Here is a 27,823-nt window from a genome sequence, read left to right as displayed (position 1 = left end):
TGGGGGACTCACTAGGCAGCACTGTGCTGGGGGAGGCCTCACTATGGGGTGCTCTCCAAGTCAGTGATCGCAGTGCGCTGCTGCCGGGAGCCCCATGCCCCAATGGGTGTGGGGGGGTTGCTATGGGGTGACCTCCCACTCAGTGCTGGATCCAGGGGCCACTATGCTGCAGGGGGGGGCACGCTCCCTTAGGGTCACTATTACCAGCAGTTAAGCCCCAATATTCAGCGCCCTGCACAAGAGACACAGAACAGGGGCTCAGACACCCTGGGGTGGGGCTCAGCTCGCTCTGCCCTGCTGACCCAGACCTGGAGGAAGGAGGGGGGCAGGCTGTGCCCCGGTGGGAGCAGCCCCTCCACAGGGCACTAGGCGACGTGACTCGTGTTTTCTCCTGCTCTCTCCTGGGGAAGCCGGGGCAGGGGTGAAGCATGTTGGGGGGGGTGTTTCTGCTGCAGGCGGCTGGGGAGAGAACACACCTAGAATGGGGGCTGGGCCACGGAGACAAGGAGCAATCATGTTCCAGGTCTCAGGCAGCCTCTAGGGTGCCAAGGCAGGAAGCGGAGGAGAGTTGCTGCCTTGCTGCATGGCCGAGATGTTGGGCCCGGGCCCAGTCCAGCTGGGGCAATTCCTCCCCTCCCCCTTCAGCAGGCTCCTCCTTACGCACCGTCCTGCATTGCTGGGGGCTGAACCAGCCGCTGTGCCCCGGCCCAGAGGTGGCTGCATTTCAGTGGTGGGGGAAGCGCCCCTGGCCTGGGACCCGCTGGGGCGAGAGGCAGTAGGAGAAAGGCCGAGACGGGCGCACGGCCAGAGCTACCTTTATTGGAAGAGATTTTCAGCTACAAAAGAGTGAAAAACGGATTTAAAATCCAGCGTAAAAAGAGCTGGTGCTGGGCGGGGCGAGAGCTGGCACAGCAGGTGAGGCTGGGCAGCAGAACCAGCCCCTTCTCCCCACGCCCAGCAGATCCACTCCAGGCCGTCAGGCCCCTAACTCCCCTCTGGATCTTACAGCCCTGTCAGAGCGTGCCCCTGCCCCTCCCCCCCCAGACCCTCCATTGTGCAGCCCACGGACCCAGAGCCTCATGTGCCCCCTCGCTCCCCCCACCCTCCACGCTGCCCAATGCAGCAGGGGGCTGAGATCCCAGCTTCACTGGGAGGCAGCAATGGGTGCGGGTGAAAGGTGCCCTCCCCAGACTGGCACCCCTGCTTGGGGGCACCCTAATCCCCCAGCAGTGTCGCTGCACCCCACAGCCGCCAAGCCCCCGTGCCAGCCCCCGGCAGCCCCCCCACCCTGCCCATAGCTGCCCCCACCCAGTAAAGCCTGAAGGGTCTGGTGAAGAGAAGCCCGACCCACAGGGTACAAACGCTGGCTTGGAACTAACGCGGGGGCCTGGCCCTCCCAGGCCAGCCCTAGCTGGGGAAGATGAAGGTCTTGATTCTGCCCAGATCCATGGCTGCCTGGAAGGAGCACTGCTTCAGTGCCAGGGGGTCGGGCCAGTCCTGGGGGCTGAGGGCTGCGGACGGATGCCAGCCCCAACTGGGGCCGGATGAGCAGCCACTGCAGCAGAGCGCCAGGCGAGCGGGGCCCAGGCCGAGTCCAAAGGGGGCAGGCGGGGTGAAGGGGCGGCTGGGGCTCGTGCGGTTGGATCTCTCACAGGTGCTGCGCCCTCTGCGGAGTTTCAGGCAGTTTGGGCAGAGAGGGGGCACTTGCTGGGGACTAGTCTGCATGGCAGAGCCTGGGGCCTCCGTGTAGGACAGTGCCGTCAGCACGCTGCCCCACAGGTACAGTGCCGTGGCCGTCACCCCACCACCAGGGCAGCACTGCTCCTCCTCCGTCTCGTTCTCCACCGGACAACAGGAGCTGCTATCGGAGCCAGAGGGGGAAAGGGGGCCAGGCAGCCCCAGCCCAGGATCTGGCAGCTGAGTGACACAGGGGGCGAGGGGTGCCCCAGAGCCCAGCGGGCGCCCACCATCCATGGGGAACAGCAGAGGCCGGAGGGCAGCGGGGCCGGCACTCCTCACACCCACGACCTGGTGCACCACAGTGACAGAGGCGAAGACTGCAGCAATGCCAGTCAGGTACATCACGCCCAGCAAGCAGGCCAGCTGTGAGGAGAGAGAGACTGGTCACCCAGTGCCCGGGGGGCCACACAGACAGTGACCCTAGTGCCCCTCGCAGGGGGCAGGCCAGCTGTGAGGCCAGTACCCCTTGGCAGAGCAAAAACGGCCCCACCAAATGCCGGCTAACGCCATGCAGAGGACGTCGGGGCTGGAACCAGGGCTCTCCGCTGCAGCCCTCCGCCCCAGGCTCTGACCAGCAGCTGGCACGGGGGACGAGGGTGACACAGACTGCCACCCACCTGCCAGCAGGAGTGACCCATGCTGACCACTGGCTCTGTCCTGCCGGGGGCAGCAATGCACAAACCACTCCGCCCTGGTCCAAAAAGGGGGGGGAGGGTCGTCACTTTCATCCAAGTTTGCCCAGGAACATCTTCATAAGCCAAAATGTTTGGCAAAAAAGCCTGTTTCCTCCCAGAAATGCTGCCGCTGTGGCTTGAGACATACCCTCAATCAGTCAGGCTCCGCCCTTGGACTACATTTCCCATGATGCACCACCTACCCCCCAAGAGTGAATGCCGTGGTGCATCATGGGAAATGAAGTCCAGCAAGCAGAAAAGGCAACTGAGGCACATTTCCCAAGAGGCTTTGCGGCAGCACTTCCAAGGTAAAACGATTCCATTTTCAGCAGTTTGGTTTCTCAACAACAAAAACTGGAATTTTCCCTGGAAAATGTTCTGCCCAAAACCTGCCTGATGGAAAGCAGCTCTCATGCCCTCCAGCAGGGGGCAGTGCACTCATGGACATGGCTCCTGGCTCTGGCCCATGGCCTCCTGGCAGGGCCGCCACTAGCCATTTGGGTGCCTTACACAGCCCCCCTTGCCCCGGCCGAGTCGCTCAGGGGAGGGGGCTTGGGGAAAGCGGTCCCCCCCCGGCACTCTCCAGCAGCAGCAGGAATCGGAGCAGCAGCCTGCTCTACTCTGCCACCTCCGAGCCGTGTCTCTCCGCTTCCCGCCGATGGTGAGCGCGGGGGGCGTCCTTTCCCAACCCCACCTTCCCCGATCGACACGGCTGGGGCCGCGTCTCTCCGCTTCCCGCCGCCGGTGAGCGCGGGGGGCGTCCTTTCCCCAACCCCCCCTTCCCCAAGCGACACGGCTGGGGCCGCGTCTCTCCGCTTCCCGCCGCCTGTGAGCGCGGGGGGCGTCCTTTCCCCAACCCCCCCTTCCCCGAGCGACACGGCTGGGGCCGCGTCTCTCCGCTTCCCGCCGCCGGTGAGCGCGGGGGGCGTCCCTTCCCCAACCCCCCCTTCCCCGAGCGACACGGCTTGGGCCGCGTCTCTCCGCTTCCCGCCGCCGGTGAGTGCGGGGGGCGTCCCTTCCCCAACCCCCCCTTCCCCGAGCGACACGGCTGGGGCCGCGTCTCTCCGCTTCCCGCCGCCGGTGAGCGCGGGGGGCATCCTTTCCCCAACCCCCCTTCCCTGAGCGACACGGCTGGGGCCGCGTCTCTCCGCTTCCTGCCGATGGTGAGCGCGGGGGGCGTCCTTTCCCAACCCCCCCTTCCCCGAGCGACACGGCTGGGGCCGCGTCTCTCCGCTTCCTGCCGATGTTGAGCGTGGGGGGCGTCCTTTCCCCAACCCCCCCTTCCCCGAGCGACACGGCTGGGGCCGCGTCTCTCCGCTTCCCGCCGCCGGTGAGCGCGGGGGGCGTCCTTTCCCCACCCCCTTTCCCCGAGCGACACGGCTGGGGCCGCGTCTCTCCGCTTCCTGCCGATGGTGAGCGCGGGGGGCGTCCTTTCCCCAACCCCCCCCTCCCCCCCACTCACCGGCGGCGGGAAGCGGAGCGCCGTGGCTGGGAGCTGGCGGAGTAGAGCAGGCTGGGGCCACGTTGCTCTGCTTCCCAGCGCTGCCAGTGAGTGCGAGATCACGGGGGGAAGAGGTGGAATGAGGGTGGAGCAGGGGGGAAGGTTAAGAGGTGGGGCGGAGGGAGTTGTCCGGGGCCCCACAGCCCCTAGGTACGGCCTGTCCCTTGCAGTGGGCGCAGCCTGCAGGGGGCCGGCCGGGGGATAGGGCTGGTCGCTGGAGCTGGTGCTGCTGCGTATGCACACAGCTGCCTAGGGCACCATGAAATTTCATGGTACCCTACGCAGCTGCGTATTCTGCGTATGCCTAGGGACGGCCCTGCCTCCTGGTTCTCTCCCTCCTGTGGTGCCTCCTTACGGGAAGGCTTCCTGTGCCCTCGGGGCCTGGCCAGCTCTCACCTTTGCCACCTGCTGGTAGAACTGGCCCAGGGCATGCTGCCAGAGGGACTGCTCCAGCAGGACGCACAGGTCCGTGTAGGTGAACCAGCCACGCTGAGTGCCCTGTCTCCTTGCCACGCTGAGGGGAAGGAAGGCAGTTAGCTGTGTGCTCTGGGCACAGACCCTCTCCCGCCCTGGCTGTGCCTGCAGCTGCCATCGGTGAATGGGTGGCTGCCTGCATCGCAGCTCCTGGCAGAGTCTCTGTGCCTCTGCCCGCGGGTTCAGCGTGCCACTGACGAGCCCCAGGTCCCTGGCGGCCGAAGTGCACTGGTGCCATGTGCGGCTCTGCTCAGGGCGAGCCCAGGCCAAGGAGGAGCTGCCTTCCCCCTCTCTGCCCTGGGGCTTGGCATGTTGACTCCCCTCAAAGCCCCACCAGGGGAAGAGGGTGCAGCCCCCACACACACCAAAGGGATTCCGCTGCCGGGTAATCGAGGCCACCTCGGACAAGCTGTGACTAGCACGAGCCTCACCCAAGTCCAGCCTAGAGCTCCCTGGGCAAGTGGACGGCCTGCTCCTGGGACAGCTCCGGCTGGTGGGAGGGGTTTGCAGAATGCAGCGAGTGGGGCCCGAGGAGCCCAGAGCAGGGGCTGGCCGACACGTACCCCAGCAGATCCGGGCATGGCAGGGCAGAGGTGCTATATCTGCCTCGGAGCCAGACCCCTGCCATGAACACACCCCCTCACCCCGGTGCCCCAACCCCCTACCATCCTTCCAGCCAGCTCAGCACTTCAAACAGCTCCTTGGGGTCAGTGTAGAGGGTCCAGTCCTGCAGGAAGGGAAACACCAGTCAGGCGGAGGGTGCCCGGTAACAGCCTGGGCAGGCCAGGCGCCCCCAGCATGGACTGAGCGGGGTCGAGAGAGGCTGGGCAGCCAGCGGAGGAATTCCAGCTCCATTTGGCCCATTGCCCAGCCTGGCTGGGGGCTTTTCAGCCTGTCCCCTCCCCCCTGCCCTGGCCCCCTCGTGGTGTGATCACTGCTCTGCCCAGCCAGAGCTCAGACGGGAGCCTGGACAACCACCGCCTGCAAGCGGGAGTCCCCTTCGGGCTGCCCCCAAAGGGACACTCTCGCTGCCCCTCCGCAGACACGGCTGGCCCGGGGAGCCCAGCAGGGCCGCAGTCGCATGCACAATGGCCAGGAACCAAAGGAGGAGGGGGGACTTCATGGGGGAGGCAGATCCCAGGCTGGACAGAACCAAGGCCTAACGAGCTGCAGTAAATGCTACGTTCCCACAATGGGACAACTCTGCGCCAGCCCCTGCCGGCCCCTCCCACAGGGGAATGTGCTACGCCAGCCGGGGCCCCAGGCCAATCTCCCCTTCTGCACGCCAGCCCCCGGCCCCGCAACCAGCCTCGGCTCAGCACCCCCAGCTGCCCGCGACGCTCCTTGAGATGCTCCAACCTGCACTCAGGTGGGCCGGGAGCGCCCCCTGCTGGCCAGCTGTGCACACTGCACTGCCGACAGCCCAGGGGATCCTGGCCGGGAGTGGGGGGTCAGGCAGCAGAACTAGGGGTATAGTTTGTGCACGAGGGAGCAGGCTGTTCCCAGCCCAGGCTGACTGGGGATGGAGCAGCCCACACCAGGGTGGGGCCCACAGCAGACACATTCCTCCATGTCTGATCTTACTGGGCCAAGCCCATGGCTCATGGGGGCAACAGTCCCGCTGCACCCTGGGAAAGGGGCCAGCTGCTCCCACCCAGGCGGGAAGCCCTCTCCCCCTCCGTCAGCTGATCCTATTCCATGCAGCCTCTGATTTCACCCCAACGCCCCACTGAGTGCAGCACCTCAGCAGGCCCTGGCCCGGCTGCCCAGGTCAGACGCCTCCTGAAAGCTAGGCCCAGCCCTGAGCTCTCGCAGCGTGCCCAGCCCCGCGCAGCCCTGGGAGAGCCCTCTGCTAGTTAGCCGGGTCACCCTCAGCACTACGAGCTACCCCGGCACCCTGACGCGCCATTTCTCCTCTGCCCAGTGCCTCTCACCCGGACACAGACAGACGCCGAGCGAGCACGTCCGGACTGGTCTTGTCACCTCGCTCTGGGTCTGTGCAGCGCCCGGTGCAACGGGACCCTGATCGTGTGTGCGCGTGTGCGTGAGAGAGAGAAAGGGGCCCCCCCAGTGGGCTCAGGACACAGGCACTCCAGCGATTACATCAGCACTACTTACAATGGCGCTCAGGAAGTTCATCTCCAGCGTGTTAACGGTCTGCACCCCCACCTTGCCAGCTGCGCCCCATTCATCATTGAACACCTCCTCCTCCTCCCCTTCGTCATACAGGTACTTGCTGGCAACCATCTGCAAGCCAGGAGCACAGCGCCCATCAGCACAGCCCCCAGGGGAGAACCCGCCCCTGCCCCAGCCCACTCGGGGCCTGGCTCACCATGGAGATCAGGAAGAGGTCCGAGGAGGAGATCTGCTGCAGGTACTCGGGGTTCCGGTGCCGGAGTCTCTCGATGTAAACCAGAGCCAGCATCATGGAGCAGGGCGAGATGCAGGCTTCCCTGTGACCGCGGGGCGAGAGCAGGACTTAGGGTTCCTCTGCGGCCCGGCACACACAGCGTCCCACCACTGCCAAGGCAGCCTGGCTGCTCCCATCCCCCCACGTAATGGGCAGGGCAGGGCATACGCTGCCTGCTGCTGGGTAGAACAAGGTTTGTGTGCACGCCCGTAACTGCCCCTGGCAGATGGACAGATCACACCAGGTGGCTCGGCTCCTCCTGCTAGTGAAGCTGCGTCTGGCTTGTGCCTGCGGAGCTGCCCTGAGTGTCATGGCGTTCACAAAGGTCACGGCTTTCTCTAGTGGACAGAGGGGAGAGCGGCCCAGCCGCAGGGCTCTGGGCCACCAGCGTCGAGCTCTGCCTGTGTCAGGAAATCCTTCAATCCCTTACACAGAGACTGGAACCGCCTGGACAGAGCTGCACAGGCAGTGGTACCGGCTGGCTCCCTGCCCCGCCAAGGTGCAAAACCCAGAAGCCTCATTGCTCACCTTTGGCACTACAGAAACCTGAGAGCACCAGGCCCCAGGGAGCTACCCCAGGCTGAAATACAGACCAGACAGGCATGGCGTGCACTGCCATATAGCTCAGGGACTGGCTGCGCACATCAGTCAAACAGTGACCCAGGACAAGCGACCCAGGAGAGCATCAGAGGGGCAGACAAGGGAAAAGGCCCAGAGAAGCTCAGTGCAGGGCCATCGAAATCCAGCACGACAGCACAGGGGCGATGCCTGGGGTGGGGATGCTCTCCGGCAAGAGGCTCCCCATCCATGTGGCTGGTAGCCACGCTGAAGTGTCGAGCCAGACCAGAGGCCCCCGCCTGCTGCAGACGACGGGCTAGGAGGGGTCGCGTCTTACCGAGACACGTGGCAAACGTATTTCTTCTGCAGCCTGCGGATGGGGCTGGGAGCTGCTTTCTGGAGCAACTCGACGGCGATGTCTAGGACAGAGGAGAGCGGCACAGGGATTAACACCAGCAATAATGCTGCCCCCGTCCACCCCCCTCGATTCCCTCCCAATGAACAACCAACGCCAGCACCCAGCCGGGAGCAACACCCCTCTACCCAGAGGCAGGGAGCTCAGCAGGGAATGGATGCCCTCCCCTCCTGGAGCAAGATTTTCAAGAGTAATTTATGGTGCCTGGCTCGAGGCACCTGCCCTCGGAAACCAGCCCCTGAGAGTGCGTCTCATGCTGGGCAGCCAGAAATCAACCACCAAGTTCAGCATCTGTTACCCCGCTCAGTAGTCAGGGGTTTACAGAGATGCTGGCAGAAGGTCAGACAGAGATGGGCTCCCCAGTCGTTACGGGAAAGGCCCGAACAGCTCTGAAATTTACACCCTAGTTCTCAAACACAACCCAGCCTCAGTTTGGTGGGCCCCTTGTGCCACGCCAGCCCCGCTGGATTGCTACGGCTATTCCAGGGGGCACGAGCGCAGAAGCAAGCTGTACGGCAGGGACGGGCTCCTCGTTGAATTTGTAGAGCCCCCAGCACAGTGGCCTTGGCCCCCAGGCTCTACCCTAACACAGCTAATAAATCATAACGAGAAGGGAGACCTGCTGGCCACTGCTCCTGCAGAAACACGCCTGGGCGTGCACACATCTGTGGGGAAAGGGGGCCAGAGCCTTTGCCAGCAAAAACGGAGGTCGACCCAGCTCCGTTGCTCGGGGTGTGAACAATCCACCCCTCTGGGTGACGTTGCTACGCCAACCTAACCCCAGGCGCAGCCAGCGCTAGGGCGACAGAAGAATTCTCCCGTCAACCTGGCCACCGCCTCGCGGGAGGTGGGTTAAGCACAGCACTGGGAGACACCCTCCCATCTGCACTGAAGTGCTGCACCGCAGCAGCTGTAGCGGTTCAAGTGTAGACGTGGCCTTAGTAGATGACTGAGTTCATTCAGCCCGTGGGTAGTTCCAATCCCTGGCTCAGCACACGTCCTCGCCACACAGAGACAGGCACCACTCACCGGCCACCGGGCTGGAGAGATTGTCCAGGCTACAGTCTTTGTCCCAGCCATAATACAAGCGCTTCCGCACCCTCTCGCTCAGCTGCTGGTGCCCTGGCAGAAACTGAAGATGGGATGGGAAGGATGAGAACAAAGCTGCAGACCACCCAGCCCTGGTCCCAGAAAGATGTGCTGGGTCCTCAATACAACTGCAGGCTGGTCCCATGATACGGCCACACCTGGAATCCTGCCCCATCTCAAAAAGATACATTCCAATTGGAAAAGGTGCAAAGAAGCCAATAAAAGTGATTAGGGGGATGGCACATCTTCCATATGAAGAGAGATTTAAAAGTCTGGGACTGTTCATTTTAGGAGAGAGGTGACTAAGAACAGAAGAACATCCACACTGGGTCTGACCAATGGTCCCTCCAGCCCAGTGCCCTGTCTCTGATAGTGGCCAGCGCCAAATGCTTCAGAGGGGATGAGCAATACAGGGCAATTGTTGACTGATCCATCCTGTCATCCAGTCCCTGGCAATGGGAGGTTTCGGGATCCCTGCAGCATGGGGCTGGGTGCCTGACCGTACTGGGGGGATATGGCAGAGGTCTGTAAGGGGATGGCTGGTGTGGAGAGTGAATTGGGAAGTGTTGTGTGACGGGGTAAATAACACAAGAACCAGGGGTCGGCCAAGAGGGTTTAAAAGAAGCCCAAGGAGGCGCTTTCGCCCGGCGCCCAGCCAGCCTGCGGAGCTCCTCGCCAGGGCACGGGGCAAGGCCAGAAGCGTAACTGGCTTCAGAACAGCCCCCGAGAAGTTCCTGGGGGACAGTCCAGCCATGGCGCTTAGGCAGGGACACAGCCCCTGCGCTGGGGGGCCTGGCCCTGGAGAACGGGGGGGGGGGGGTCACTGGGTCACTGCCCGGCCCTGGCCGGACGGACCCTTGGGCTGACCCGGTCTGGGGCGGAGGGAGCTGGGAGCCCGCGGCGGGGGGGGGGGGGATTTTAGGGTCCCTGGGTTTGGGGGTCCCTCGCTCATCCCCGGGCCCGGCTCGGCTCCCGGCAGGGCTGGGCGCTGCTGGGCCGCGGGCTGGAGACGGGCCCGGCGGAGCCGAGCGGCGGGTGTAGGCCGCGCCCGCGCCGCGTCCTCCGGCAGGTGCCGCAGCCGAGAGCGGCCCGCGCCGCGGCCCTGCCCAGCGCCGCCCCGAGGCCCACGGGGGCCGGGGAGGAGGAGCCTGGGGGGGCGCGGGCCGGGGAGGGGGGGCGCGGGCCGGGGCGGGGGAGCGGAGGGGCCGCGGGCCGGGGAGGGGGGAGCACGAGCTGGGAGCCGGGGGGGGGGTGCGGGCGGGGGAGGGGGCGCGGGCCGGGGCGGGGGAGCCGGGGGGCGCGGGCCGGGGCGGGGGAGCCGGGGGGGGCGCGGGGAGCACGAGCTGGGAGCCGGGGGAGGAGGGTGCGCGGGCCGGGAGGGGGGGCGCGGGCCGGGGAGGGGGGGCGCGGGCCGGGGGGCGCACGAGGGGGGAGCCGGGGGGAGGCGCGGGCCGGGGAGGGTGAGCCGGGGGGCGCGGGCCGGGGGGAGCACGAGCTGGGAGCCGGGGGGAGGCGCGGGCCGGGGAGGGTGAGCCGGGGGGCGCGGGCCGGGGGGAGCACGAGCTGGGAGCCTGGGGGGGGCGCGGGCCGGGGCGGGGGACCCGTGGGGGGCGCGGGGCGGAGGGAGCACGAGCTGGGAGCCGGGGGGGGCGCGGGCCGGGGGGAGCACGAGCTGGGAGCCGGGGGGGGCGCGGGCTGCGGCAGGGAGGCCTCGGGGGACGCTCACCGTGAACTCCTGGAAGCCGCTCAGGGAGAAGGTCCCCTCCTCGTCCAGCAGCAGCCCGTCCAGATCCATCCCGCGGGGGCTGCTGGGGGCCCGGTCCGTACCGCGGCGGGGCGGGAGTAGGGTCCGTCTCTCTCCCTTCCTCTTCCCGGGGCAGGGGGAGTGTCTCAGGCAGCCCGGCCCGGAAGCTACCGGCGGTGATTCACCAGCCAGCGAAGCTCCGGGCTCTTCTGCGGCCTCCTGACTCAGCGCCCGGATACCGCGGGGATGGGTCATCTAGTGCTTGTGACCCTGAGTCTGATGGGGCGGAGCCAGCTGGGGGACCCGCGAGTACAGCGCCGAGCCCCCATCCCACCGGGCAGCTGAGTGAGAAGCAGGATGGGCCGGGTCAAGCACTGGGCTGGGAGCCAGGACTCCTGGGTTCTGTTCGCATCTCCAGCTCTAGGGGCTGTGACCCTGGCTGAGTCACTTCCCCCTCTGGGCCTCAGTTTCCCCTCTCTGCAAGCTGGGGACAGCAGCTCGCTACTTGGGGACTCCGCAACCTGATCAATGTGTGTGAAATGCTTCCTGCTCCTCTGGATGGCAGGACACAGGGGTAAAGGATGGAACATTATTACCTCCTGGCAGCTTATAAGCAGCTGGAGGACTTGAGAGGTTAAGATCCTCCTCTGTTATCTGCCAGGACAAACCTGACCCTGGGGTCATTCTTCCTTGTAGGTACAAACGTGATGAGAAACTGTCACTTTGGCAAGTGCAGGGAAGTGACCAAGGGATTAAATGTCACATTCTGGGCCCAGGGCCGGTGTCATCCCAGTGACGGAGAGATGTCCAGTAACCAGCGGGGAACAGCAGTTCCCTCTCCACTTCAAGCTGCCATCTTTTGGGGACAAACTCGCCCATGGTGAGTTTTGTCACAAGGACATCCGGGCCTGCCACAGCGAGGTGGTGTTATGTCAACCCCCCTGTCCGGTGAGATTGCAGCGAGGAAATTGGGACACTCAGAAACAGCAGCCAGAGTGGTGATGGCCCCTGTTCACCCCCTGGCCAGGAAAGGAGCAATCGAGGGGCCCTGGTGGTAACAGACATGCCGGAGGAATTGGATAGCAAGTCCTTTGAGGGAGGACGATGGACGGCCCCGGGAGGGAGACTGGGGCCTGGCCCCGAGTTATCTGGCCTGTAACATCCCCGCTAGTGGGATCCACAGGCCCCAGCAGCCCGAGTTTGGTCCCAGGGAAAGGCCCAGAGGGGTGCAGACCCCAAAGCAGAACACGTGCACACAGCCTGGGCTGCAGGGACTCCCTGGAGTGCTGTCCCTGCTTTCCCCTCCCAACTCAATGCTAAAGGCCATGCGAGGGGGCGGGGCTTGGGAACGCACCTGCCCTGTGTCCCGCCCCTTATGAGCCCTGCCCAGCAGCAAGCAGCACGCATGCGCAGTTGGATAAGGGTGCCGCCGTCGCTGATACCCCCTATGAGGGACTGGGAGGAGCTAAACTGGAGCATGCGCAGTACAGTCACCAGTGTCACGTGACGAGGGCTAGCCAAGCAGTAACACGTGATGTAGAGCTGTGCGCTAGCGCGCGCCGCATTCCTCCTGGGTCACGTGCTGAGGGAACGCCCAGGCCGGCCTCAGCGCGCGGCTCCTTCCGCCCGCGGCTGACAGCCCCTCCCCCCGCTGGGCCCGGAGCCGAGGCGCCATGGCGAGCGGCGGCCGGGCGGAGGAGGCGGCCGGGCCCGAGGCGCACGAGGAGGCCATGGAGCGGCTGGCGGCGGCGCTGAGGCAGCGGCTGCGGGGCTGGGAGGCGGCGCTGGCGGCGGCGCAGCGGCTGCTGGTCTGGGAGAGGCCGCTGCTCAGCCTGGTCACGGCCGGCGGGCTCGGGGGGGCCCTGTGGTGAGAGGGGGCGGGGCACCAGGGCTGAGGGCAGCGAAGGGGGCGCGAGGCTGGGGGGGGAGAGGGGCGGGGGAGAAAGGGGGTGCGCGAGGCTGGGGGGGAGAAAGGGGGGGCGCGAGGCTGGGGGGGGAGAGGGGCGGGGGAGAAAGGGGGGCGCGAGGCTGGGGCGGAGTGGGGCGGGGGAGAAAGGGGGGGCGCGAGGCTGGGGGGGGAGAGGGGCGGGGGAGAAAGGGGGGGCGCGAGCCTGGGGGGGGCGAGGGGCGGGGGAGAAAGGGGGGGCGCGAGGCTGGGGGGGGAGAGGGGCGGGGGAGAAAGGGGGGCGCGAGGCTGGGGGGGGAGAGGGGCGGGGGAGAAAGGGGGCGCGAGGCTGGGGGCGGAGTGGGGCGGGGGAGAAAGGGGGGGCGCGAGGCTGGGGCGGAGTGGGGCGGGGGAGAAAGGGGGGGCGCGAGGCTGGGGGGGGAGAGGGGCGGGGGAGAAAGGAGGGGCGCCAGGCTGGGGGGGCGCCTGGCTGGGGGGGAGGAAGGGGGGGCGTGAGGCTGGGGGGAGGGGGGCGGGGGAGAAAGGGGGGCGCGAGGCTGGGGGGGAGAGGGGGGGCTGGGGAGAAAGTGGGGCGCGAGGCTGGGGGGAGGGGGCGCGAGGCTGCGGGGGGGAGAGGGGCGGGGGAGAAAGGAGGGGCGCCAGGCTGGGGGGGAGGGCGGGCGCGAGGCTGGGGGGGAGGGGGGCGGGGGAGAAAGGGGGCGCGAGGCTGGGGGGAGAAAGGGGGCGCGGGGGCACGAGGCTGCGGGGGGGGAGAGGGGCGGGGGAGAAAGGAGGGGTGCGAGGCTGGGGGAGAAAGGAGGGGCGCGAGGCTGGGGGTGAGGGGGGTGGGGGAGAAAGGGGGGGCGCGAGGCTGGGGGGGGAGAGGGGAGGTCAGGGTGCTGGGGATTTTGGAGCCCCCACAGTGTGAGCAGGGGAAGCTCCCCACTAACTGGCACTAAATGCTGTCGGGGGTGATGCTAATGTCGGGGTCCCTGGTTCCTGCCCAGGTCCGTTTTGCTGTGAGCTACGCGTGCCTGGCAGTTCACATTCGAGCTGGCAGCCTTGCTCGGGAGGGAAGGTGGAGTAGGGGAATTCAGCCCCGCAGTGATGCGTCTATTGAAGTGCATCTCCTGAGTGGTTTTTTAAGGATTTCATGTGCTGCTGTTCTCATCTTCCCCGTCTCCTGGTACCTCAGTTGCTTGTTCCGACTGGAACACAAGGTCGGAAAGCTGTAGAAACTGCCCAGAAAACCAGATGCTGCGTTCAGCCTGTTTCTCTGGGGAGAGGCGATACAGATCTTGTGCATTTGTGAAGAGTGGGGCTCTCTGCCCCAGTGTAGGTTCTTGTTCCTGCCTTGTCCTTTCCTCACATACGCCATCTCATGGTGACGCTGCTGTGGTGGGAGAGTTAGAATTCTCTCCAGAGCCTGGTCAGTGCTACTTGTTCAGGAAAAACAAGTGTTGCTTTAGATCTGGGTGAGACAAATGTTTTTCACTTTCTCCCTAGGGGACTGAATGCACTATCACTTCTGGACAGGGACAAGTGCAGCCCTGTTGTAGGACAGAAAGAAATGTGGTCCATGGAGTTCGGCACTGTGCCCTGCTGTTGCCCTCTTCTCCAAGGTGCAGTTAGCGGAGATGCAGATCTCAAACTGCAGCCAGGCTGCATAGCCCAAGATAAGGTATCTTGTGATGTATCAGAGGGGTAGCCGTGTTAGTCTGATTCTGTAGAAGCAGCAAAGAATCCTGTGGCACCTTATAGACTAACAGACGTTTTGCAGCATGAGCTTTCGTGGGTGAATACTTGCATCCGAAGAAGTGGGTATTCACCCACAAAAGCTCATGCTGCAAAACGTCTGTTAGTCTATAAGGTGCCACAGGATTCTTTGCTGCTTCTATCTTGTGATGTCACTGGTAGTCTCAGGGGGCTGCTAAATTTTATTTAAATTTAGGGAATCCCTGGAACTCCTGGCAAGTTGTTTATGTGAGTTGGGCAGAGTTCACATGTCCCCAGCTCGAGGCCAATGAACCAGTTACCTTTGGCTTAATGGCCAGTATAAAGCTGGGTGTGAGCAGTTCAGTGCACAGTTCTATAATTCTCTCATGCATCAATTGCCAAGGTGTATTCGCCTCATGATCTTTATAGAAATCTAAAATTCCTGTTTTGAAGTGCAAATTGAACTTCAGGTGATGTTCTGTAGAACCTCATTACAGAAAAGCGTTTCTAAACACACTTCGGGACGTCTTCCGAGAACCTGGATGGTCTGAAGTGAGAGAGGCTTGAGGGGAGACTAAAACAAAGCCTGGAATGACCCGGTGTCCCCAAAGCATCCTGCAGGCTAAGTCAGGGCAAATCTCCTGACTGTCTCAGAGCAGAAAGTGTGTGAGAATAGTGGGTAAAGTGCAAAGCTAGAAACCATTGTGGGCAGTTGCATGCAGATGTTTACAAGATAATGTGAGCAGTGGAAAGAGAAATGAAATTGAGTTGCTGCCATACCGCAAAACCATTGTTATGTCTAGCAATGGTAGCAGCAGCTAGAATGATCCAGGGCTGCAGTAATGGAGGATGCTGCAGGTTAGGATTGAGGTGCATTAGCCGAGCTGTCTTGACGACTCCAGAATTAATTAATGGTGTCGGTGGGTCACGCCGGAGAGTTGCATCTGAAGTGGGGTGGTGAGAGCTTACACTGCCTTTCTGAGTACAAAGTCTCACCTTTTCTGAGAAATAAAATTCTCCAAAATATTTTTAAAAGACCGAAGTACAAGACTCTTCTCTGTCCCTATTGCATGTGTTTAATAGCTGATGTGATCCCAAGAGAAGTGCTCTGAATACTCCTGGGGGGATGTATCTAATGTGGGAGACTGTAAAAAATCAATGGTATAGTGAGCAGGGAGGGAGGATGAAGCAGCAAATACCCTTCGCTGTGGGAACATCCAAAATGTGCCCATCCAGGAGTTACGCTAACATCTTACCAGCTGGCATCTAGCTTGCATAAAACTGTCCTTTGCATCTGCCCTGAGTATGGCGGTGCAAACCATGGGTAGTAGGGGTCCCAGCATACAGTACGCCATCTTGTCCAAAGAGGAGGCCTCTGCGCAGATGTTCTGTCTGTCTAATGCCCCCTTGGTCCATGGACTGCACTTCTGTATTCAAGATGAGGTCAGCCACAGTCCATAACACAGAAGTGTGTGGCTTGTGTTTAGCCTGGAGTAACCCTGCTGCTTTCATTTGACAAGCACAAACAGGCCTCTCCCTGCTGCCAGGGAGGTGCCAAGGGCTTCTACAGGATTTGGCCTATGATGATAAAGTGCTTGCTCCTGCTGGCAGCTGTAGCTAATTGGAGCCTCGCCCAGGCATGTTTCTAGTTAAATTCTTTGTCCTTGCTATATTAGTGCACTTCATCCCATGGTCACCCTAGTAATGTTCTGGGCTGGAAGGAGGCTTGGTCCCTCCACTAATTCCCTCCACTAATTCATCTCAGTGTTTGGGGACCTTGGTCTCTTGCTAAGCCTATAGCTGCACTGTATTTCTGTCCTGGCACATTCCTTTCATCCCGCCCTGCGTGCCTGCCTGTTTCCTCCCCCACACACACAGCAGCAGCATTAACAAATTTGGACGATGAGTGGCAGAACCAAGCTGTGGACTGGAATGAAAAATATCCTGTTTACTCATGTAAACAGTGAGTCTGATTGTTTTTGGCAAAATGTTCAGTCTGTGGTCTTCCAAACAGAAAAGGACAAAATTGGTCAGAAAATCTTTTTTTTTAAATGCCGAAACAATTGAACAATTGAATCTAAAATTATGGGAAGAAAAAAGGTACTTGACCAGTCACTCATTTAAATCATCTTCTATTACTGTTCCCTCTTCCTTAAAATTACCCAGCTAGAAACTTGCATAATATGCATCTCCTTAAATGACTATGAACTAATGTGCTGAATATAGAGGGTAAACCCAAAGCAGAGCTTTGAAGCTGGAGCTACGCTGTGAGGCTGGTGTGTTTGGGAGGCTGGTGTATGAGGAAAGATTAAAGGAGCTAAATGTGTCTAGTTTGGCTAAGCAACAATGACAGTGGATTAAAATGGGGTGTGACACACACACACACACACACACAGAATGGTTTAAGTGCCGCAGGTGGGGGGAGGCCTGAGTACAGTCCCATGGGGGCTATGATTGGTGATTATGAGCTGAAATTCAGAAAAGAGACATTTAAGGTGAGCAGTAGGAAAAACTTCCTGAGCTGGTGTGTTTCTAGCTGTAGAATCATCCCCCCAAGGGAAGAGAAGGGAACAGTTCCGTCTTGGCCTCACCGAAGGGAAAGGGAGGTTGTTTTGCATGGCCCTTGATAAGACCTAATCTCTCTTCTGAGCTCTCTAACTTCTGATTCTCTGGTTTACCCTGGCGTTCAGCTCTCTGTTGCTCTGCACAGTGAGATGTGTACACCTCCTGATTATCTAGTCTGTATTTCTAGTGCACTTCCCTGTTTGAGGTTAATCTCTTGATAAGTGTTTCTAGCAAGGTGAAGCCAAGTGTGGTTTTGTGCTCCCTGGGCTGAGAGCACTTTCAGCCTGAAAGCATAGAGGGCGAGGAGTCTATTCGCTCCCTCTTCAGCCTGTGGTTGGCCCAAGGATGGGGATGACCGGCTCTGGAAGGAGACGTTAACCTTTCTTTACTTGCTGCTGGGGGGTGAGAAACCAAGAAGAATGGGGCTGGAGTTGGGGGGTAGCATGTGTTTCATGAGCACCTTTTGCTGTTGAATTTATGAAGTGTTGATTTCTGCCTTGGGAGGAGACAGCCCCTCTAGCTAGGGGCGAGCATGGATCTCTGGGGCTGTTGGGTATGGGCCAGAATGTCGGCGAGAGAGATGGAAGAGCCTGGGATCCAATCCGTCTACATCAGCTGAGTGGTAGGGCCACATGCTGCATGTGACCCATGCTCGGATCAGTGAGGGAGAGGACCGGCAAAAGGACTAGTGTTTGGAAGCAGATTCTGGATCAGTTTCTGTTGCCATCTAATGCTATCTGGCGACGGTTTAGAAACCGGTGCTTCATCGGTCACCACAGCTCTTTTTGAAACTGAGCTAATCTTCCCAACGCACCTCCTAAAGGGTCAGTTAGACAGTATGTAGCGCTGTGAGGATTTGTACTTGTGCAGCTGCCCTTATTCTGCGGCGGGGGAAGGAAGTCTGGCACAGAGGGGGAAGTCTGTCTGCCCACAAAGCCGCAGTTACGGATTCATCTTAGTAACGGGGGCTCACAGCTTTCTTCCCAGTGCATCAGCTAATGATGGCTCTGTTTGGTTTCCCAGGTTGTTTTCCTCCACTTCTCTGCGACCTCTCTTTCTCCTCAGCATCTCTCTGCTTGGAATTCTCTTGCTGGAGAGGTGGAAGCCCAGGTTCCTGTTTGACTTCTCTGGTAGGTGATGCATATTGCTGTAGCAGGGAACTGCTGGGTCGTGGACAAATGCTGGTATTCCCTGACCATTATGGGTATTGTAGGTCCCCTCCTTCCCTTTCTTCAGGGCCTTGTTTTGCCTCCGTTGCATTGAGCGGGCTCAAATCCACAAACTAGCTTGGGCAGACTCCTTGGCGGGTTGGAGCATGTGCAAATAGGAGGCAACAATGGCTGTCTGGGGATTGATACAACTGCCTCAGTCAGTTGGAAGTTGCTGACAGCAGTTCAGTTTGATGCGGGGGAGGGATAGCTCAGTGGTTTGAGCATTGGCCTGCTAAACCCAGGGTTGTGAGTTCAATCCTTGAGGGGGCCATTTAGGGATTTGGGGATTGGTCCTGCTTTGAGCAGGGGGTTGGACTAGATGATCTCCTGAGGTCCCTTCCAACCCTAATAATCTATGATTCTATGGATCTATGATTCTATGGGGCCTGGCGAGGCCCAGCTAACTTGGATACACATGTCAAAAGGACAGTGACTGGGGTGGTACAGTGTGTTTCTGCTGAACACTAGGATTATTCTGACTCTGGGTCTCCTCTGCCAGTTCAGATGGGAAATTCCTCAGAGCCCAGGTTCTCTGAACCAACATCACTTTGTTAATCCTCCCTTTTTCTGAACAGCGTTCTTCAGCTTCCAGGGGTCTGTGTCAAACAGTGCGAGGTACTGTCCTTTCCATAGTAAAAGCCATCCAATGGTCCAGCTAGCCCAGTAGCCTGTCTTCCCACAGTGGCCAGTGCAGATCAGTAGGGAGAGTGAACAGAACAGGGCAATTATCAAGTGATCCATCCACTCTCGTCCAGTCCCAGCTTCTGGCAGTCAGAGGTTTAGGGACACCCAGAACAGGGGGTTGTTACCCTGACCATCCTGGCTAACAGCCATTGCTGGACCTGTCCTCCAGGAACTTATCCAGTTCTTTTTTGGGTCCAGTTATAGTTCTGGCCTTCACAACATCCCCTGGCAATGAGTTCCACAGGTTGACTGTGCGTTGTGTGCAGAAATACTTATGTATGTTTGTTTTAAGCCTGCTGCTGATTAATTTCATTGGGTGAGCCTTGGCTCTTGTGTTATGTGAAGAGGTAAATAACGCTTCCCTGTTCGCTTTCTCCACATCAGTCAGAATTTTATAGATCTCTATCATATCCCCCCTTAGTCGTCTCTTTTCTAAGCTGAACAGTCCCACTCGTTTTAATCTCTCCTCATACAGAAGCAGTTCCATATCCCTAATTGTTTTTTGTTACTCCACACTAGGCCTCAGAGTAGCAGCAAGGAAGAATATTCAAGCAAGGTGTGATTGGTTGCCATCTAGTTTGAGCCCCTCCTTCAGCTACATTTATTAAATGAATAGACTTTAGGAAACAGTTTTGTATGTAGCTGAAGGAGGGGCTCAAACTAGATGGCAACCAATCACACCTTACTCTGAGGCCTAGTGTACACCTAAAACTTAGAACAACCTAGCTACCTTGCTCAGGGGTGTGAATTTTTCACACCCGTGAGAGACATCGTTAAGCCAACCTTAGTCTTCCTGATTTACCCACTTAAGTCACAACCTGGAGTTCAGTGTAGTCCATTGTACCAAATGTCCTTAGCTCCCGCGAGGGAAGATCCGTGTTCCGGCACCAAGGGGCCTCCTAGTGCCATGTGCCACAACTGAGCGTGTAACGGCTCTTGTCTGAGTCTGGCCTCCAGTTTAAACACAGAATGGCACCCTGGTAGCTTCAGGCCTCGTACTTCCTGCAGAGCAAGAAACAGGTCAGTACGGCACCTGTACGAGTTTCTACATATACACACACGCACACTCCTCAAAACCAGTATGTGTCAGTCTGGAGCAGCATGGGAGGCTGAGCGTCCTCAGTAATTCCACTTGTGGATGAAAGCTGGTACGAAACATCAGCTTTTATTCTTCAGTGACTCACCCGCCACAGTCACGGACCACAGCGTGAGCACAGAGAAGCGCAGCATGTTAGGAGCTGTCTCAGAATGGAATGGGTGCATTCTGCGCACTTCCCTCTCTTTCCATTCCATTCAAAACCAACTCTTGCAATGTCACAGAAACATGAAAATGCTTCCTGCAATGAGGATCAAATAAGGATCATTACTGGAGCACTGTACAGAACCAAGAGAGAGACACTTGCCCCCAGGATCTTGTGGTCTGTTAGTGCAAACACACTGGAACTACAATCTGCTGGCCGACCAGACGACAGGCAGAGCTGAAGGAGGTGCAGATCATTCCTACATTTTTTTTTTTTTGGTCTTGATATTTCAAGTCTATGCATAAGTGTACAAGGAGGGATTTGAATAGAGTACGTGACTGACTGGGAGTAGTGGGAGCTGCATCTGGGGTTAACGCTTCTGCCTCCACCCGTGAAGTTCACTTCTCCCAGGGTCCAGATCCTCTTGTGACTGGAAAACACCTCAAGTCACACTCCAGCACCAGGGTGGAGGCCTGGCTCAGTAGCTGCATTCTGTATGGACAATAACTAGGACACAGATGAGTGCCTGGTGCTCTTTTAAAAAGGGGGCCTGCTTTCTAGCGGAGTTTGCACTGGGAATTTCTAAGAGCTGAGGAACTGCAGGCGCCATCCCCTGACCTGAATACTGGCAGTTGCATCTCTTAGATGGAATCTGGTGTGTCAAGCTGGGTTTACACTGGTTGTAGGTTAATGTAAATGTTTACCGTGAAATGTCGGCAGGCATTACTGTTCTGGACAGATGTTTAAAGGCCCGCTGGCTGTCCTGAATACACTCTCTAACCTCCCACTGATTTAATTGGGATGATGGCGGATGATCTCTCAGGAAGAACATAAGAACAGCCGTACTGGGCCAGACCAAAGGTCCATCTAGCCCAGTATCTGTCTACCGACAGTGGCCAATGCCAGGTGCCCCAGAGGGAGTGAATCTAACAGGCAATGATCAAGTGATCTCTCTCCTGCCATTCATCTCCATCCTCTGACGAACAGAGGCTAGGGACCCCATTCCTTACCCATCCTGGCTAATAGCCATTAATGGACTTAACCACCATGAATTTATCCACTTCTCTTTTAAACGCTGTTATAGTCCTAGCCTTCACAACCTCCTCAGGTAAAGAGTTCCACAGGTTGACTGTGCGCTGCGTGAAGAAGAACTTCCTTTTATTTGTTTTAAATCTGCTGCATATTAATTTCATTTGGTGACCCCTAGTTCTTAGATTTCAGTTGCACTTTGGTCGGCTGCGGTAGACACCGAGAATATGCTGCCATTCTGCATCTCCCAGAGCCACCATTGATTTGGAGCTGGGTTCAAAATCATTTGGAGTCAGCAGTTCTGGAAGGAAGGAGTCATCTCATTCCCCCTGTGACACCCTGGTCCCCCAATATTCACCAGTCATGTGGCAACCGAAATCCCCTGGTAGAGAACAATCAGTGGGTGTACAGAGTTAGGATCTTATACTGAGCCTGTCACGCCCTCCATTGCCATAGATTCAGTCACTCTGCCATTGCTTGTGGCAGGGTCAGCTGCACTGCCGGCACTGGGATCCTGGGGAATTTCACAGCCCTGGTGCTATGCTCCAGGCAATAGGAGAGGTGGCAGAGGTAGGCCAGTGGAGTATCACTTGTGCGATAACAGTGCAGGCGCTATCACCTAATGCAGCAAACAAACAAAAAAATGCCGATGCCAAACACAACTTCCGGAGTGATATTGGCGTAGTGCAGGTGGCAGCTGCACCTCAGAGAGCTGGATTTCTCTGTGCTGTGATGCAGCAGCACCTCTGTGTCGTCTCAGCATGGAGACGGGATAGACAGCAAGCGTTTTGCGTCTACTACAAGAGAGAGGTAGACTCCCAGCACAGCAAAACGGCTGAAGTAATGATGCTTACATCTCATGCTGTGGCAGGAAACTATGGCTCTCGGTGTGTGCCTGCTGAGCTGATGAAATAGCCGCCAGAATGCAGACGGGCAAGGAGAGTGACTGGGCAGCTGACAGGGCTGATTACGAGAATCTGGGTCACAGACTCAAAGGATTGCCTCCTCGCCTCCGCACACTGTCTCCCGCTCCAGTGCACAGCTCAAGAGCCTGTCGGTTTGGACTTACAGCAAAGGGAAGTGTTTGACTGACTTGCCCACCACTGTCATTTCCAGGGCCAGTGTACAGCGAACAGATCTGTTAAACAGAACAGCCTCCATCTCCGCGTCGGGACCGCTGGAGAGAGTTAAGTCTGAGAAGTCCAAGTCTCACTTCGCACTCGCCACGGGGAAGAATGCTTGTTTCTTTTTGCATCTCACTCAGCTGGGAGGTGAGACTGGACTAGACCAACCACTTCCACTTCCTGGCGGACAAGACTCCGGGGAGAGATTCCAAAGCCCTTCGGTTCATACAGGGTTTGGGAACCTGTGTTTTGCATACAGCTTGAATTCCAGGCCTAAATTCAGTCAACAACGGCCCTTTATTTGTATTGCACTTTTTGGATGTTTGAGGGGAAAAATCCGGTCGGAGCCTGGAATTGTGCAAGCATCAGGAAATGCCTTCAGTGCTGCACAGAAGCCCTGCTTCATTGTCCCTGAGTCTGTCCCCCAAGCTGGGCTGGAGAGATGTCTCGGCCAGTCAGCGTTTGTCAGATTCCCAAGCCCTCCAATAGCCTGACTTGCATCAGTACAGTGGGGCCCTGGGCACTTTGGTAGGACAAATAGTAAATAATGTCAATTTCCCAGGGCGGGTCAGAGTTACACCCAGGAACCCTGCAACTAGTGAATTATACAGCAGGTCTGTGCTATTTGGTACCCAGTTGCGGGGAGGGGGATGTTTTTAGCATGCAAACATCCCGCCATGACTTGCAGAGAGGAGCCTACTTGGAACACTCTCAGCAGATGAATCTAGGGTGGCAGGTGCTAAAGGAAATGCAGCACGTAGCTGGCAGCCCAGGGCATCAGATGAACCATGTTCAGGGACTTCGCTATTCAGTTTTCAAACAGCCTCTGAGCTCCTATTTGGCCCAGCTCAGGAGCCTCATTGGTGCCTTGTTGGGAGTTCAAGGGATGCTCTTGTCTTTAATACAGTGTTGCAGCCTATGGAAGCGACAGGCCCAGCATTCAGGACTCCCAGTCAATCTGTATTGGTGTCCCGAGTGGAGATGGAATCTGTGGCCTGACTGCATTGCCTGCTGGGGTCTGAGACAAGGGCAGCCACTGGCCCCATTACAGACCTCTGGGCTGAATCTGGGCTGTGTGCAATGCTTCAGCCACTCTGGTGTTGAAAGCGAACCTTTACCAAGAAGCGTTCCCGCTTATCTCTGCACGTAAACACATGCAAACCCAAAAGCCATCTCTAGCCTGATTCCTACGCGCAGGGAGATCCCCAGGCTAATTCTCTACTCAGCTCCTAGCAATTAAGCTGTCGTGTTTTATTTTTCACTTGGCTAACGAATCTCTCCTGCTCTGTCCCTACAGCACAGCCCTCGGAGGAGCCGGGAGGGGACAGGTAGGCTCTCTTGTGCCCTCTTAGGAAAGGGGACAGTGGGGGTGGTGAGTTCAGTGTGGTGATTTTGTCTGTCCTTCTCTCTGCCTGGCCCCCCCTCCTTTGCCCTTGCTCAGGATTGCTCCCCCCTCACACTGTAATGTGTTTGTGTGCATGGTTCCTGAAATGCCTGTTCTTTAGTTGACACACAGCAGGGTTTGCAATGGTTCCTCCTTCCGCAGTGGGAGCTGTTTGCTTCATTTGCGCAGGAACAGCATTTTGAGATTCCAGGAAACCTTGATACCCTTCAAATGTCTGTGTGCTTCTGGCACTCGGAATGTCCAGGATTTTTCCCTAAAGCTCAGGCAAAGAGGATCTGTCCCAAGCTATTTTAAGAATCCCCAGAGAGAGGAAATCCCTGGGATTGGCTTTTGTAGAGTGTATGCGCCATCTGTAATTGCATGCTTCCGGCCCCCAGTGCTTAGCCATTGGTTATGGGCAGCATGGTCACCCAGCGTTCCAGGGCGTTTGTTGCCCAGGGCTGGATGCTAGGAGCTCCCTGAGGTTTAATCCCGGCTCTTGACCTGTGACATGGGATGTTGCTGTTTGCGAGGAGGTGCTGTGTTTTGCAGCAAGGTGCCTGGGCCCCTGCTCTTTCAGCATGGTTCAGCTGTCCCTCGTCAGAGCCTGTCTGAGCTTGGAGTGGGATGGGCAAATCAGAGAGGTGTCATTAGTGAAGTTAAATTTGAGATGCACCTCAGTAGTATGAAGCCCTTGAAAGGGAGCCCTGCTGCCCTGTTGCTGTTGAATCCCCCAATGAAGTGGGGCGCACTGAAGGTTTGTCCTGACACTTGTATCTGTGTCTCTAGTGAGAGCGTGACGGCCGGAGCACAGCCTCACCTTCTCAGCGTCCCCGAGCTGTGCTACTGCCTGGCTGAGAGCTGGGTCACCTTCCACTTGTACCTGCAGGAGCTGCTACAGTACAAGAGGCAAAACCCTGCCAAGGTAAACTTGGGCCATGCCACTCCCCTCTGCCGGAGGTGTTCCTCTTGTCGTCAGGGGCTCCTCAGATGACCTGGGGGATGGGAGGAATCTTAGGGCAGGATTTTCACTGGTGATCGCAGGTGCTCTTCTTTCATCCCACCCTGCCCAGACTTCAGGGAGGGGAAGCTTTGCTAAGGAATAATTGTGTTCCCAGCACCTGTGAGCTGGGGCCAAGCTTAACCCCTTATGGGAGTGGCCAGCTCTTTGTTCCGTTTGTTCCTCGATTTCTAGTCCGAGTAGGAAGTTTGCCCGATTACGGCTTTTGCCCTGTCATAGGCTCCATTCAGCTCTGGAAGCTGTTTGTAGCTCTCTTGCAAGCAGCACCCTCAAGCTGCTGTTCTCCAAACCCATCGTGCAGTGGTGGGCAGGGCTCCTGAATGCGTGAAAGAATCTGGCATGAACCTAAGGGTTGATGGATGTGCCAGATGTCGTTCGGAGAGGAATTACCTCTTATAGCCAGGTCTTGGTTCTGGCCTGTATTAGGACCTCGACATCACCGAAGATCAATGACCTCCACACAGGCTACCTTTGTAGCAGGCTCGGCAGAATCCAGTGCGCTCAAGTTATAGAAACAAGTGGGGTTTTACTATGTTTATTTCCATTGCTGGCTATACCCCCGTCTCAGACAGGTGACTCCACACTTACAATATTCAGCCAGAAGCAGGGGAGAAAGCAACTCAAGACAGATGCCGTAAACTTAGTCTGGTTTCCTCTAGTGTTGAGCTTGAATTAGTTAGAAGCTGAGACTCAGAGTGCACCAAACTCTCCTCTATGGCTTCCTTTACTTGGCGAAGCAGCATTTCAGCTCCCGCTGAGCGCCAGTCTCTCCAGCCCTGATCCCTCCAGTACCCTAGAACCATCATCTAACCCGTGAGAAGGGCCTGTGCCCCTTGCAAAGAGCAGAAGAGTCTGGGCTGGACGGTCACACGCCCACCAATTCCAGATGAGCCATACCAGGGAGTGGACAGGGCACCATGGATTGTGAACAAATCATCTAACATCTCTCTGCCTCGGTTTCCCCATCTGGTAACGGGAGGGACAGTATAGACTCCTCTATAAAATGTTAATCTACAAATGAACAGCACTATCTAATGCCTAATTATAATATATCCTATCTTACTTCCAGGAGACCTTGTTGAACTTCGGAAGTGAGACAGTTTAGGACATTCCCATAAAGGTTCTTTAGTCGGGGGGCAGAGGGGTGGTCACAGGTTCTTAGGTTTCCCTAGGTCTCATCTACACTGACTTTCTTTTTTGCACTTCACTCTGCTTCTCCCCAGGGCTGGGAAGTTTGAGTTCTGACCACCAGTGCCGGGAGCTCAGCACAAAGCTAGGCCAGAATAAGTCATTGGGTTGGATCAGGCTTTTGTGTGTTAAATTTGCGTTACAATATTTTAAGGTGAGAAATGGCGCCGAGCGAGTCTCTTGCCCCCGCTGCAGGGATGGCGTCTTTGCCTCTTGTCTGTTTTGTTAATCCCTCACCCCCTTGTTTCCCCAGTTCTGTGCGAGGGTTTGTTCGGGGTGCCTGATCCTGGCTATGGTCGGACATTATGTTCCAGGCATAATGATCTCCTCCATCATCTGTGAGTATAAGTGGCCCCTTCGTGTCAGCTGAGACTAGTCGTGACTTGGCAGAGTCATTTGATAAGTTGGTAGAAGTGTGCTCCCGATTCTTCATATCCCACAGCCCATACCAGATAAAGTGAGGTGCATAACCCCTCACCTCCCTGCCGCCTCAGGTCATTCGCTCGCATACAGGGGTCAGCAACCTTTCAGAAGTGCTGTGCCGAGTCTTCATTTATTCACTCTAGTTTAAGGTTTCACGTGCCAGTCATACATTTTAACCTTTTTAGAAGGTCTCTTTCTACAAGTCTATAAACTATGGTTGTATGTAAAGTAAATAAGGTTTCAGAATGTTTAAGAAGCTTCATTTAAAATTAAATTAAAATGCAGAGCCCCCTGGACTGCTGGCCAGGACCCGGGCAGTGTGAGTGCCACTGAAAATCAGCTCGCGTGCCGCCTTTGGCACGTGTGCCATAGGTTGCCTACCCCTGATGTAGGACCTGCAGTGTGATGCAGTACCGCACAAAGCCAGCAGAGGGGGCCGAGGTCAACCAATGAGCCCTCTTCCCAGCTGTGCACCGCTGGGTGATTACATGCAGTGTAGCTGTAGGCGCGTTGGCCATGGTATTAGAGAGACACGGTGGGCGAGGTGTTGGTCCAGTAAAAGCTATTACCTCACCCGCCCTGTCTCTCACACTTGCTCAGTGAAGCAGGTGTTCCTGCAGGGAAGCAGAGAAATGCAGTGTCACTCTGAAACTTCAGCAGAGAACAAGTCCATGGCTACCAGGTTTGAAAGGAAAAAATTGCTGGGGAAAGAAAATGTGTATTCAACCTTCCCAAAGCGTTACAGGCAGCAGGAGGTAAAATTGGAAGGACATGTAAGTACTTGGCTATCTTAAGATCACCCTAAAGAACTTGATAGTCAGGGCAACAGTTTGGAAACTTGGACTGCTGATCTGCTTACTCTTCCCCTGCTCCAGTGGACGTGTTAGCTTATCGGGTCACTCAGGTGTTCAGTACGCTGGCTTCCCATTGGGGCACAGCCTTGCTTGTAGGGCCTAGGCTGCTGCTGCCCTTTCAGAAGTCAGTCACTTGAATTAACCCCCAGCTATAGCTCCAGCTCAGAGGTCAGGAATGAGGTGTGTTGAGTGAGCTACAGAGAGCTCAGGCTTTGGAATAGCAGGTGTGACAGGGAAGGACTGCTGTGCCTGGGCAAAACTGTTTGTGGATGAAAGCAGCCCTGGAATAATAGGGTGGTGCTGCAGATCAGGAGTGAGGTGCATTGGCAGACCTGTAAGGGTGAAGCCAGTGCCATCAGACTGCTCTTCAGCTGACATCGGGTTCCATTCCTGGCGCTCATGTGCCTGGCTACTGGGAGAATTGGCCTATTGTTCCTTTCCTAGAGTAAGAGCGGCCACAGCGAGTCAGACCAAAGGTCCACCCAGCCCCGTATCCTGTCTCTGACAGTGGCCAATACCAGGTGCTTCACAGAGAACGAACAGAACAGGACAATTATCAACTGATCCATCCCCTGTCATCCAGTCCTAGCTTTTAGCAGTGAGAGGTTTTAGGGACACTGGGAGCCTGGGGTTGCACCTCTGGCCATTTTAGCTAAGAGCCATTGATGGACCTACCTTCCAGGAACTTGTCTAGTTCTTTTTTTTTAACCCAGTTGTAGTTTTGGCCTTTACAACATCCCCTGGCAGTGAGTTCCACAGGTTGACTGAAGAAGTACTTCCTTATGTTTGTTTTAAACCTGCTGCCTGTTAATTTCATTGGGTGACCCCTGGTTCTTGTGTTATGTGAAGGGGTAAATAACACTTCCCAGTTCACTCTCTCCACACCAGTCATG

At 57.7% G+C, this 27,823-nt stretch overlaps 2 protein-coding genes across 4 annotated transcripts in view; one reads left to right on the top strand and one right to left on the bottom strand.

The window, feature by feature from the left end:
• Positions 1 to 799: 799 nt before the first annotated feature.
• On the bottom strand, positions 800 to 11,062 carry CNPPD1 (cyclin Pas1/PHO80 domain containing 1). Its single transcript, XM_044978487.1, has 8 exons — positions 10,588 to 11,062; positions 8,802 to 8,904; positions 7,695 to 7,776; positions 6,722 to 6,842; positions 6,508 to 6,636; positions 5,055 to 5,116; positions 4,312 to 4,429; positions 800 to 2,103 (listed from the first exon to the last, which is right to left on the bottom strand). The coding sequence occupies exons 1-8, from the start codon at positions 10,858 to 10,860 to the stop codon at positions 1,408 to 1,410; spliced, it is 1,584 nt and encodes a 527-aa protein (XP_044834422.1). The 5' UTR covers positions 10,861 to 11,062; the 3' UTR covers positions 800 to 1,407.
• Positions 11,063 to 12,077: 1,015 nt separating this feature from the next.
• Positions 12,078 to 27,823, top strand: part of RETREG2 (reticulophagy regulator family member 2) — a 23,170-nt gene continuing 7,424 nt past the window's right edge. For 2 of the 3 annotated variants that reach the window (XM_045031930.1, XM_045031928.1), the window contains exons 1-5: positions 12,078 to 12,472; positions 17,795 to 17,901; positions 23,358 to 23,388; positions 24,234 to 24,369; positions 25,907 to 25,991. In XM_045031930.1, coding sequence (XP_044887865.1) covers positions 12,279 to 12,472; positions 17,795 to 17,901; positions 23,358 to 23,388; positions 24,234 to 24,369; positions 25,907 to 25,991 — 553 coding nt within the window. In that variant the 5' untranslated portion in view covers positions 12,078 to 12,278. Of the gene's footprint in view, positions 12,473 to 14,017; positions 14,113 to 17,794; positions 17,902 to 23,357; positions 23,389 to 24,233; positions 24,370 to 25,906; positions 25,992 to 27,823 lie in introns of those variants that run through there. The other variant, XM_045031931.1, reaches the window with a different exon arrangement.

Source organism: Mauremys mutica, chromosome 10, assembly GCF_020497125.1.
Source record: "Mauremys mutica isolate MM-2020 ecotype Southern chromosome 10, ASM2049712v1, whole genome shotgun sequence".
NCBI lineage: Eukaryota > Metazoa > Chordata > Testudines > Geoemydidae > Mauremys > Mauremys mutica.
Note: the sequence above shows the minus strand (reverse complement) of the source record. Positions and strands in the feature narration are given on the sequence as shown.